Source organism: Coregonus clupeaformis, chromosome 2, assembly GCF_020615455.1.
Source record: "Coregonus clupeaformis isolate EN_2021a chromosome 2, ASM2061545v1, whole genome shotgun sequence".
NCBI lineage: Eukaryota > Metazoa > Chordata > Actinopteri > Salmoniformes > Salmonidae > Coregonus > Coregonus clupeaformis.
The window spans coordinates 1,652,532-1,666,332 of record NC_059193.1 but is presented as its reverse complement, the minus strand read 5'-3'; the positions used below and the strand labels follow the sequence as shown (position 1 = coordinate 1,666,332).

General features: G+C 43.5%; 1 protein-coding gene across 8 annotated transcripts in view; it reads left to right on the top strand.

Moving 5' to 3' along the window:
* Nucleotides 1–13,801, top strand: part of LOC121550000 (MICOS complex subunit MIC19) — a 106,461-nt gene that overhangs the window by 15,999 nt on the left and 76,661 nt on the right. For all 8 annotated transcript variants that reach the window (XM_045225669.1, XM_045225668.1, XM_045225685.1 and 5 more), the window contains one exon: nucleotides 7,117–7,210. In XM_045225669.1, coding sequence (XP_045081604.1) covers nucleotides 7,117–7,210 — 94 coding nt within the window. The remainder of the gene's footprint in view (nucleotides 1–7,116; nucleotides 7,211–13,801) is intronic.

Below are 13,801 nucleotides of genomic sequence, written 5' to 3'. Positions count from 1 at the left end.
GAATCCTGTAACTAACTTTTTACTGTTTTTTTCTGTGTAAAATGTCAATCATTCTTTCCCTCCACTAGCCCATTTGCTTAGGGCTGCTTTGCGTCTTGCATGTTAACGGTCACCTTACACTGGTATCGGAGTGTATCAGGTTTTCGCCATAGGGATAGGACTGTTTAAGGTAAGGCAGGAAACGATGGGGATGTGGGAGGTTCCATCACAGATTATGAAAACGGTGGGCGAGGAGGTTTCCCCATCCTTGACGGCACACAATGGGTGTGGAAATTAAAAAGTGGCCGTCTTAAAGGCACGCTGCACTGCCTCTGGTGATTAGAGAGACACCTCTTCAGTTTCACACAACAAACCAGCCAGGCCTTATTATGAAAAGGCTGTGGGCGTGCGTGCGTTAGCTGCCTAAGTGTTCATCTGGAATGGAAATCTTCCTAGCAAAACTCCCAAGTCACTTATCAGCCATGCTGTAATGTAAGGTAATGCTATCAGTTGTATCTTGGTATGCTGTTTGGGCTCTCTACTTGAGGACATTGTTAATACAATTGGTCTTATAACGGCACGTTATTCACACATTCTTAACAAAACCACTTTTGTGTAAATCTGTTTTCATTAGCGCCCGGCCATTCGCTCTCCGTTTTTCTCGCTGTCAAAAAATCCCTCCCTATTGTCCACGTTAATTGCTTTGCAGATTAACAGATAAACACGGCAATCTCTCACTTATTTTTTTTAGCGGGGATGTGTATGGATTTTTTGCGGGGGAATTGTGTATTATTGAAAAAAAATGGTCAGCTAGTTCCACTTAAAAAGCTACATTTTTAAGAATGTTCTTTAGTGTCTTTGCAAAAGGTTATACTCTTTTTTTTCATTTTTGCTCCTTTTCGGTCAGTTAAGGACCCTTGTTTGTAGTCCTAACAGATGAGCGGTCTATTTTTCCTTGCATGTCATTCTCACCCTATTCATAATCATATTAAGATTAAGATCACTTTATTGGTTAATTGTACACAAGGTCCAACCAAAATTTGACTTACGCTTTTAACCCAACCTTGCCGAAAGCCACACACACACATACTCCTACAGGTTTTGGAGAGGTGCGGTGGGATGCCACACTGGACGCCCGGGGAGCTGCTGTTGTGGGTGGTTAAGTGCCTTGCTCAAGGGCACAACGGCAGGAAATGGCATGTAGGATTTGATACCAGCAACCCTCCGGTTGCCAGCTCACTTCCCGACAGATTTTTCCAGTTGGACCCAGGATTCGAACTGTCAAACTTCTGGTTGCTGGCTCGCCACCCTAACCAACAGGCTACCTGCTGCCCCAGTACATTATATATACAGTATGTCCAGACTTGACATTTGAGACAAGGCAAAGGTCACCAAAGACCAAGGAGCTCTAGCGAAGCTAGGCTAATTGTAGCTAGTGTTTTGGGCAGTTCTAGTATAGTTTGTTTTTAACCGTTGATTGAGCTCCACATCTTTCGATATGGGTCATTTTATTTAGCAAAGGTTGGACCACACGTCTTTTTGAATTTAGGTGAAAGTAACGGACCCCAGACGCGTCAATAAGTCAATTTAACCAAGTACAAGTCAAGTTGCAAGTTTTGGAGCACGAGTCAGTCCGGTGGCAAGTTTCTCTCCTCTCTTACCTAAGTTGGTATGTTAGTATTACAGAGCTGCATATTTCCACACAGGTTACCATTGCAGCCAGAGTAAGAGTTGTGTTCTGTTCCTGTCCACATCACCAGACAGTAATAACACTCACATCTGGCTAATGAGCTTTGTGTTGGAGGAGAAAGATTTCTCTATCCCTTTTTTCCCCTTCCTTTCTCCTCTCCTCCTCCTCTTCCTTCCCTCAGTATGTGACGTACGTTTTTTTCCGTCAAGGGTTGGTCAGGTGCATGGTGGTTTGGCTACTAGATGACTACTGTACACAGGTGGAGGTTTCTATAGTGTTATTGTAGCTATAACCTTCATTCATTGTGTTCTTGTGACTGCTTCAAATTCTTCTCTAACCGTGGGTGGCCTCCTAGCACAGTGATGTAAGTTGACATTGAAAGAAAGGATAAATGTTTTCAACAAGGTTATCCCATGTCCATTATACGCTGAGTGCACAAAACATTAGGAACACCTTCCTAATATTGAGTTGCACCCCCTTTTGCCCTAAGAACAGCCTCAATTCGTCGGGGCATGGACTACAAGGTGTCGAAAGCGTTCCACAGGGAAGCTGGCCCATGTCCTGTGCGTGGTGGACCATTCTTGATACACATGGGAAACTGTTGGCCATGAAAAACCCAGCAGCTTGACACACTCAAACCAATGCACCTAGCACCTACTACCATACCCCGTTCAAAAGCACTTAAATCTTTTGTCTTGCCCATTCACCCTCTGAATGGCACACATATACAATCCATGTCTCAAGGCTTAAAAATCCAACCTGTCTCCTCCCCTTGATCTACACTGATTGAAGTGGGTTTAACAGGTGACATCAATAAGGGATCATAGCTTTCACCTGGTCAGTCTGTCAATGAAAGAGGTGTTCCTAATATTTTATACACTCAGTGTAAATGCACTCAACAGGAAAAAGTCAACTTGGCGTATCGATCGCGTCTTATCTTTTTGAAAAACTCTGCTATCTAGCAACTCTGCAAGTCTCGTTTAAAAAGTCACCAAGGCTCGAGCCCAATACCACATTTTCATAAAGGTCGCGACCTTAAGTTAATGAGGGAGGGGGGGGGGGTTGATTATGTGTGCCCACGAGTGGTGGTATCGAGTTAGACCACTTGGCTGTCGCTAAATCACGCCCAAGTCGCGTGTGTGCTGATTACAGTATGGTCAAGGTTGAGCCTCCTACACCGCTCTATGCAGGTTATAAATATTCATACTCCAGCGCCCACACACTGGCTATCTCAGCCTAATAGCCTGCTTAAAGATGACTAGAGAGAGAGAGGTATAAAACACCTGGCAACATATCATTCTCCCTCTAAAACGGCTTCCGTGGTCTTCATCATCAAATGGGAAGTGATCGGTTATTCTTGTGATTAAATTACAGGCGAAGATAGGGGAGTGAATCTGTGAAATTAATAGATTGACGGTTTTGCACGAGACAGCGGCTACTACGGTAGTTTATCTTTTTGAAGGTGTTGGAAAAAGTGTGGCTGCAGCGTCGTGGTGAGAGCGAGGCGTGCAGAAGTGGTAATGTTGCAGATTATGCCCTCTATGCGGGTCCCGGGGTTAATGAAACGTCTGATGAAACGCAATTTGCATCCCGTCTATTATCTCTCTCCTTTCTAGATTTTTCTTTCTCACCGGGGTTTAGGGGTTGGGAGGAAAAACATCTAAAAAAGATGATGAGTTTTTAATCTCTTTAACATTTACATGTCCTACTCAGGATTGACACGGGGGCTCTGTTGATCTGGAAGTGTCTGTGACCCCCGCCTGGCCGATGGAGGGCCCAAAGGACCCTTGATGTGTTTATCCTATCAGAACCCGTTCTACGGCTGACACCCTTGGAGTGGGGAAGTACGGGGAGAACATGGAGGAGGATGATGATGAGGGTTGTAATTGCAGACCTACGCAGTTTGGTCCATAGTCTTCACAAAATTGTGTAAGACCACAAGAACTGTTGAGTCAGGCCAAACGCTATATACAGTGCCTTCGGAAAGTATTCAGACCACTTGACTTTTTCCACATTTTGTTACGTTACAGCCTTATTCTAAAATTGATTCAATTGTTTTTCCCCCCTCATCAATCTACACACAATACTCCATAATGACAAAGCAAAAACTGGTTTCTTTACATTTTTGCAAATTTAAAAAATAAATAAAACGGAAATATAACATTTACATAAGTATTCAGACCATTTACGCAGTACTTTGTTGAAGCACCTTTTGGCAGCGATTACAGCATCGAGTCTTCTTGGGTATGACGCTACAAGCTTGGCACACCTGTATTTGGGGAGTTTCTCCCATTCTTCTCTGCAGATCCTCTCAAGCTCTGTCAGGTTGGATGGGGAGTGTTGCTGCACAGCTATTTTCAGGTCTCTCCAGAGAAGTTTGATCGGGTTCAAGTCTGGGCTCTGGCACCACTCAAGGACTTGTCCTGTTGGAAGGTCAACCTTCGCCCCAGTCTCAGGTCCTGAGCGCTCAGGAGCAGGATTTCATCAAGGATCTCTCTGTAATTTTTTCCATTAATCTTTGCCTCGATCCTGACTAGTCTCCCAGTCCCTGCCGGTGAAAAACATCCCCACAGCATGATGCTGCCACCACCATGCTTTACTGTAGGGATTGTGCCAGGTTTCCTCCAGACGTGACGCTTGGCATTCAGGCCAGATAATCTTGTTTCTCATGGTCTGAGAGTGTTTTGGCAAACTCCAAGCGGGCTTTCATGTGCCTTTTTTATTGAGGAGTGGCTTCCTTCTGGCCACTCTACCATAAAGGCCTGATTGGTGGAGTGCTGCAGAGATGGTTGTCCTTCTGGAAGGTTCTCCCATCTCCTCAGAGGAACTCTGGATCTCTGTCAGAGTGACCATCGGGTTCTTGGTCACCTCCCTGACCAAGGCCCTTCTCCCCCGATTGCTCAGTTTGGTCGGGCGGCCGGCCATCTCTAGGAAGAGTGTTGGTGGCTGTAAAATGGATTCCAGTCAATACCGATTACACAGAAGGTTTACTCTCTAGTCTTCTAACACTCTCTCAGCCTGCTTCAGCTAATGTGTTGGTTGCTGTCACCAGTTAGCTCTACAGGTAGTGTTTCTGATGTATTCTTGGTGACAGAGCTGTGCTGGGCCTACTCTATCAGTATCAATTGAAGTGATTGCAGCCATTTGTTTTACCATGTTGTCAAACTTTCTCAACTGATTAGCGTCATGCACTATTTGCCACGTGTTGTTTTTCACAGGAGATGACAACATTCCCTTTGCATTATCTCCAAGTTTCTACAGACTGCTCTCTGTCCACCCTCCTTTATACTCTTTCTTCTTTCTGTTGTCTGAAATAAGGTTGGAGAGAGGGAGGGAGGGAGAGGAAGGAAAAGAGATGTAAGGAGAGGGAGGTGGTTAGACAGAGAGAAGGAGAAAATGAGAGCGCGAGAGAAATAGGTTTGACCTTACTTGCAGCAGGCTGGTACTCCAGAGTGATACCTGTGGAGCTCTTTTCTCTTTTAAGGGCCGTATCTTTAATTCACTTATCAAATATCAGCGTCCCGGAGAGATGGTACATGGAGGAGGGTCTTCCATTACCCTCAACCCACTGTTTGATTAATGCCATGCCAGCTCCTGCCGTGAAATATGGTATTGGGCCCGGGCATCTTCACGGTAACAAACAGCTATCTATTCTTGGCCTTGATGAGAAGCGGCAGTATAACGTACTTAGACCCTCCTTTGACACTTTCTTTCGGAAGGATTCTAGCCTATGTTTTTACTGATGGGACAATCAGTAGATGGCACAGGAAAGACCGGAGGGGAGGGTGTGGACATCCTTGTTGATACTCAAAGGGAACATAAAGGTTCCCATTGACTAAAAAGGCCCCATTTTATAAAATTATTGTAACAGAGCTGCAAAAGCATGCTTGTCTATTTTAATGTCATTTTTGATAGTGTCAATCCGGTCTGGGATAATGACTCACCTGAAGCAAGGAGGGGTCTTAGTAATGAGTCAGGTTGATTATGCACTAGTTGGCTAACGCAGGGAAGGACACCTGCTTGTGCCTGGGCTCTGTTAGCCTGAGAGTTTAATTAACTCAGCAGAGACTGGGACTACTCCGCACACACGCACGGGAGCACCATGCCAAGGACATCTCTCAAGTGAAGCTGACTGAATCCAGGTCCAGGGAATAGAAGAGTGGGGTTTCATCCCTAATTTTCCTCCCTCCTACACTCATCCCTCTATCCCTGTCCTTTCCCCTCCCTCTTTCCTCTATCCCCCATTAGAGGGGATCTTTATTTTAGATCCTTCTCAGGACCGAGGAGGGGAGGGGGGGGGTGTGATACCCAGCAGACTAGAAGCTGGGCTATAACAAGCTCCAGTCACAAACAGTCTATAAGGGCTTTCCTGCTCTGCTCTACAGTGTGTTAGAGATTATAGGTGTTCCACTTGTTTGGCGAATGGGAGTTAGCCAGCCAGCCAATTTGGATGTGTGTGTGTGTCTGTCTGTTCTTCACCGCTACACTGTGACCGGGTCTACCTGATAATAATAGGCTCTCTGACAATGGCGATTATCCCATCTCTCTGTAATGCGCCAGTCTCACTTGAGTCATCTGTAAGCACACACCCCTCTCTCTCTCTCTCTCTCTCCAAGCACTGCAGTGTTGCTACTGCACCGACGCACCGCATGGCACTTCTGCCTTCAGAGCACGTCTTGGCCTCTTAGCTCGCCCCACGTCTTACTTTCATGCTTAATTACCTGCCAAGATAGGACCAAGAAGACACACGGTCAAACACGCCATGACACCAGTGACATAAATACAAGGAGTTTGGGAGATTGGGGGAAAGTAAAGCAATAACAAATTGTGTGGGGAGGTTGTGTGTGAGTATGTGATGAGGTTTTTTATAGCGCAGGTGATTAGTGGTGCGTGGCAGATCTAACTCTCCTCTCCTCTGGCTGTATAGCCCTCCTCTACTCTGGCTGTATAGCCCTCCCTCCCCTCCTCTGGCTGTATAGCCCTCCCTTCCCCTCCTCTGGCTGTATAGCCCTCCCTTCCCCTCCTCTGGCTGTATAGCCCTCCTTTCCCCTCCTCTGGCTGTATAGCCCTCCTTTCCCCTCCTCTGGCTGTATAGCCCTCCTTTCCCCTCCTCTGGCTGTATAGCCCTCCCTTCCCCTCCTCTGGCTGTATAGCCCTCCCTTCCCCTCCTCTGGCTGTATAGCCCTCCCTTCCCCTCCTCTGGCTGTATAGCCCTCCCTTCCCCTCCTCTGGCTGTATAGCCCTCCCTTCCCCTCCTCTGGCTGTATAGCTCATAAGGCAAGAGAGCCTGAGGGGCAAGAGACCAGTCCCACCTCACTACTCTCACAGCACTCACACACCATGTTTTATTGCCCACAGCAAGTCAACACACACAGGCACATCATACAGTGCATGTCTCACACACTCACAGTGCCTCACCCTGGCCTATCTGTCTGTCTCTCCAATAGTTGATGAAGAGGAGCTGAGGAAGAAGATCACTGAGGATCTGCAGAAAGGCCTGTTGAAGGAGAGGGCAAAGGCTGAGCAGGAGCTGCAAGCATGGTGAGACACACACACACACACACACACACACACACACACGAGTCCCTATGAACCACCATGGTTAAGCACCACCACATCAGCCTTACCTGTCCACTGTAGTACAGTAACTGTCCTCGAAAAGCCTCATACAAAGCAATGCAGTAGGTGTTAGAATGTATCCTGTCTAAGCCTCACCCCTGACCTTAGCCCTTCCATTAACCTCTATGGGACTGAGCCACCCCCTCTACTTCTCTGATTGGCCCTTTGGTTTGTTGCGTCCTTAGTAGGGTTGTGAAGCTACCGGTAATTTACCAAAGTTACTGGAATCTTCAGTAATTTTGGTAATTAACAGAAAATCTATAGCAATCTATCGTAACTTGCCAATTTATACTTGAATAAAAAAAAAAATGTATTCATATAGTATTCATTTTTTATGTGTCGATATTGTCCATGAGTTTCTAGTAGATAGACCGTACCCACTGGGCACAGACGTCAATTCAACAACTATTCCACGTTGGTTGAAAGTAATTTCATTGAAATTATGTGGAAACAGCGTTGATTCAACCAGTGTTTGCCCAGTGGGTATGGTTCAAGAGAAAATAGCCTAATTAATGAAAAAGCATCTAATCAACAATGGCATTATTTTAAATTACCACTGCAACTCCTCCAACTATTGACTTTTTTCACAACTGCCGCCAGTTTGACGCCAAAATATTGATAATGAGTACATATATTGACATAGTAAAATAAATGTGTAAAAAAAAGGGTATTTCATGCTAAAACCATCATATTAAATACCAATGGTATTCACTAAATGTATGGTTTATATTTAGGATAATGTTTTACAGCTTGTCATTCTATTTTATTTTAAAATCAAATTGAATTATTTCATATATTTTACATGTGATAAAGCCTGAGTAATATGAAGTACCCAATAGGGCCACTAGATGTCTTGTGATAGATTACATAAAATCCTTGAAAGATACACAAGTTCTGGTAGTTTACTGGTAAACGTAGAAAGTTTCCTGTAATATACCCTCCCTTTGCAAAACTTGTCCTTAGTGAGTGTCTATTCTAAAATGGAGTGGTATGCAGCGTATTTCCCCGGTGTACATACTGTCGAAAGGCATTAACAGTAGCATTATGAGCCAATCACGAAAGTTGATTTATATATTTACAGTGCCTTCAGAAAGTAGTCACACTCCTTGACTTTTTCCACATTTTGTTGTGTTACAGCATGAATTTAAAATTGATTAAATTATTGATTTCTTTGGTCACTGGCCTACACACAATACCCCATAATTTCAAAGTGGATTTATGTTTTTCGAGAATTTTACAAATTAATAAGAAATGAAAAGCTGACATATCTTGAGTCAATAAGTATTCAACCCCTTTATGGCAAGCCTAATTAAGTTCTGTAGTAAACATTTGCTTAACAAGTCACATAATACGTTGCATGGACTCACTCTGTGCAATACTAGTGTTTTAACATGATTTCTGAATGACTACCTCATCTCTGTACCCCACACATACAATTATCTGTAATGTCGAGCAGTGAATTTCAAACACACATTGTAAGGCTCAAAGACCAGGGAGGTTTTCCAATGCAAAGAAGGGCACCTATTGCTAGATGGGTAAACATAAAAAAATTAGACATTGAATATCCCTTTGAGCATGGTGAAGTTATTCATTACACTTTGGATGGTGTATCAATACACCCAGTCACTACAAATATACAGGCCTACTTCCTAACTCATGAAGAAAACCTCTCCGGGATTTCACCATGATGCCAATGGTGACGTTAAAACAGTTAGTTTTAATGGGTGTGATGGGAGAAAACTGAGGATGATAAACAACATTGTAGTTACTCCACAATAATAACCTAATTGACAGAGTGAAAAGGAAGCCTGTACAGAATAAAAATCTTCCAAAACATGCATCCAAAGTAATGCTGCAAAATAATGTGGCAAAGCAATTCAATTGTTTTCCTGAATAAAAAGTGTTATGTTTGAGGCAAATCCAATACAACACATTACTGAGTACCACTCTCCATGTTTTCAAGCATAGTGGTGGCTGCATCATGTTATGGGTATTCTTTTCATCTTTAAGGACTGGAAAGTTTTTCAGGATAAAAAAGAAACTGAATGGAGCTCAGCACCGGCAAAATCCTAGAGGAAAACCTGGTTCAGTCTGCTTTCCACCAGACACTTGTAGATGAATTCACCTTTCAGCAGGACAATAACCTAAAATACAAGGCCAAATCTGCACTGGAGTTGCGTACCAAGATAACGGTGAATGTTCCTGAGTGGCTGAGTTACAGTTTACTTTTGTTGACCAATTTGACAGAGCTTGAAGAATGTTTTAAATAATAAATGGCAAATGTTGCACAATCTAGGTGTGGAAAGCTCTTAGACCTACCCAGAAAGACTCACAGTTGTAATCGCTGCCAAAGGTGGTTCTAACATGGCTGAACACTTCTCTAAACAAGATGCAGTATATTAGTGTTTTATTTTTCATATACAGCTGTGGAAAAAATTAAGAGATGTCACAAGAATTTCTATCTCTAATACTCAAGCTTTGAATAATTCCCAGCGGTTGTAAGGCTCTAGTTAATTAAGAATTAAACAAATTCTCCAGTCTGTAATGCATCGTCAATTTTATTCAGAGAGAGCTCTGGCGCTAAAAACACACACAGCCCTTTTATATGCGTCCACACAAAGGACTTTGCTCCGCCCACCTTTAGGCAGCCTGTAAATTTCCACAGTACAGAATGTTTAAGTTTGACAGTTTCTAGGTATCCTTTCTCCTGGAATGTTTGTCTCAGCAGTTTCTAACCCCCTTTTCTGTTACTGGGTTTATTGTCTTATAACTCTAACACAGTTTACACATTTATACAGTATCGGGGTGGAACACTTTTAGTCATTACTCTAACCATACAAATTTCTCTATCAAGAGACCACTTCAAATGTTTCTTAAATCAGCATCTCTACATGTATGACAGCCATTCCATTCCAGTGTCTGTTGAATTCCAACACAGGCACACCTCATTCTACTGAATTAGGTACTGATTAGGTGATCACATGAACCAAATCTTATTTAACAAGGAAAAGTATAAAAACCACTGCTGTGGTCATCACTATCCTCTTGCAATAGGACCAGCTGGATGGCAAAAGCAGTGCTAATAGTACCTCAAAAGTAATATTAATCAAAAAATAACTATTGACCATGCCAAAAGAGTTGAAAAGGGAAGTTTTGAGGTGAGGAAAAGAAGGGTTCAATTCTGGCTTTACTGGCAGAGAAATACAGTGAGCATCAGGTTGCTTCCATCCTTAAAATTTCAAAGACGGCGGTTCATAAGAACAAGGTCAAGCAGCAGACATTGGGGACAACAAAGCTACAGACCGGCAGAGGGCGAAAACGACTCTCTACTGACCGGGATGACCGCCAACTCATTTGAATGTCACTCAACAACCGTAGGATGACATCAAGTGACCTACAAAAAGAATGGCAAACGGCAGCTGGGGTGAAGTGCACGGCGAGGACGGTTTGAAACAGGCTCCTTGGGGCAGGGCTGAAGTCGTGCAAAGCTAGAAAAAAGCCCTTCATCAATGAGAAGCAAAGAAGAGCCAGGCTGAGGTTTGCAAAAGACCATAAGAGCCTACCGAGTGGCGCAGTGGTCTAAGGCACTGCATCTCAGTGCTTGAGGCGTCACTACAGACCCCCTGGTTCGATTCCAGGCTGTATCACAACCGGCCGTGATTGGGAGTCCCATAGGGCGGAGCACAATTGGCCCAGCGTCGTCCGGGTTTGGCCGGTGTAGGCTGTCATTTGTAAATAAGAATTTGTTCTTAACTGACTTGCCTAGTTAAATAAAGGTAAAGTAGAATAAAATAAGGATTGGACCGTAGAGGACTGGAGTAAGGTCATCTTCTCTGATGAGTCAAATTTTCAGCTTTGCCCAACATCTGGTCGTCTAATGGTTAGACCGAGACCTGGAGAGGCCTACAAGCCACAGTGTCTCGCACCCACTGTGAAATCTGGTGGAGGATCGTTGATGATCTGGGGGTGCTTCAGCAAGGCTGACATTGTTCCCCAACTCTGAGGATTGTTTTTTCCAGCAGGACAATGCGCCATGCCACACAGCCAGGACAATCAAGGTGTGGATGGAGGACCACCAGATCAAGACCCAGCCCAATCTCCAGACCTGAACCCCATTGAAAACTTCTGGAATGTGATCAAGAGGAAGATGGATGGTCACAAGCCATCAAACAAAGCCGAGCTGCTTGAATTTTTGCGCCAGGAGTGGCATAAAGTCACCCAACATCAATGTGAAACACTGGTGGAGAGCATGCCAAGACGCATGAAAGCTGTGATTTGAAAATCAGGGTTATTCCACCATATATTGATTTCTGAACTCTTACTAAGTTAAAACATTACTATTGTGTTGTTTAAAAATGAACATGAACTTATTTTTTTTGCATTATTCGAGGTCTGACAACACTGCATCTTTTTTGTTATTTTGACCAGTTGTCATTTTCTGCAAATAAATGCTCTAAATGACAATATTTTTATTTGGAATTTGGGAGAAATGTTGTCAGTAGTTTATAGAATAAAACAAAAATGTAATTTTTACCCAAACACATACCATATATATATATATATATATATATATATATATATATATATGGACATTATAGTATTTGGTCTAGATCATTGACAAAAAATGACAGTTAAATCAATTTTAATCCCACTTTGTAACACAACAAACTGTGGAAAAAGTCGAGGGGTGTGAATACTTCCTGAATGCGCTGTATAGTTTCCTGATCCTGATTCCAAAAGAAAGGAAGAGAAAGGACAAGTTTGCAGAAACCCCCTGCCAATTCTCTATTCCATTAATAGTAAAAAAGGTCACATTCATTCTTTCTCCCACATGTGTTCAATCTATTTATCTTCCGAAGCACATCAGCGCTTATTTCATCCCCCTTTCCACCTATCCTTTTCTTGGGGCTCAATTAATTATGCCTGGGAGAGGGCGCCATCGAGAGGTAATTTCCTGGGTGTGAGTGGGTGATCTATTAGCCAGCCTTGATGAGGCATCGTGGCTTCCCTCCCAGCTCCTTCCCCACTTCTCGTCAGCATCCCAAATGTCACCCTATTCCCTATATAGTGCACTACTTTTGACCAGGACCCATAGATGTAGCCATTGCACTCTGGTCAAAAGTAGTGCACTATGTAGGAAATAGGGTGCCATTTGGGATGCAGTACTCACCTTTCCTCCCCTCTTCGTCACAATAGAGCAGGTGCATGTCCCATAATGTCTGATAAACACATCATTCCTCTCTAATGGTACTGGATGGGCTCCAAAAGCCTCACAGTGAATGAGGAAGTCGTTTAGCCTAGCGCTTAATGTAGCCCCTATTACAGTATGGATGGGAAATGCCCCTATAGAGTGAATGGGAGGCGCTAGCATTAGGCTACGGCTATTAAGTTCTTTTGAGGTGTGTTTTAGGGTGGGTATTCACAGGGACTAAGATCATTGTTTAGTTTTTGGATTGTTTTGTCTTTTATTGACGTAAATGTGTGTTGTGTATGGACCTCTATTCAGAGAAGTAAGCGTACTGTACCAATTTGAGTCTAAATTGCGGCCCGCAATTAATTATATTCATTATGATGGTTATGGCGCTGTGGGCTCGTTCAGACTGCCTCAAGTCCTCCACTTATTTGGTTATTTTTGTAGCTTTTCGTGAACAACGGTCAAAATTGGTAAGCAATCATCTGTAAGCTTGTCTGCAACAGATGCTCTCCAACGATGTGTGTTTGAGAGACACTGTGTGTGTGTGTGTGTGTGTGTGTGTGTGTCCCTCTAATACCGTAGAATAAGCATTAGTAAAACAGCTTAACGGGTCATCTTTGTTGATCTGGCCGGTCTTTCCAGTCACGCCAGCCGGGCCCAGGCACTAACCTGGACAAATTGCTATTGATAAAGAAATGTATTTCCTGTCAGCCATAATAAAATAACATTTAGAACGAGCATCTGTCTTGGGTTTATGGCATTGTTGGCTGAAGCCACAGGGGATGGGAAGAGGTAGTGCCTGTCGCATCTCCTAGGGCTGCGTCCCAAATGTCACCCTATTCCCTATATAGTGCACAACTTTTGATCAGGGCCCATAGGGTTCTGGTCAAAATTAGTGCACTATATAGGGAATAAGGTGCCATTTGTGAAGTAACACCATTAAGGGAAAGTAAGGGGCTTTATTGACCATGATGCCGTGCTGCTTGGACGGACAGAATCAATATTTCCCTTAATGTCGTCTCCCCACCAAGTTCTCTCCTCTCTGACTTTTATATGATGTTTGTGTTTTCATTTGGCTTTAGTAGAGCCAAGTAGTCTTGGGAGTGAGACTTGGAGAAGATAAGCAACTATGAGATGTTTAACTCCCTTTGCTGTGTGACTCACTCATGTTTAGGCTTGAAGACATTGTGTTAACGTTCACTTTTCAAAATTGCTTCTCTCCTCTCCAGGATATCAAATCTTCCCCCTTCCCACTCTGCTAATTTTTCATCCTTAATATGTCACGTCTATATGATGTGTTTTCTATCATTGAGTTTTCT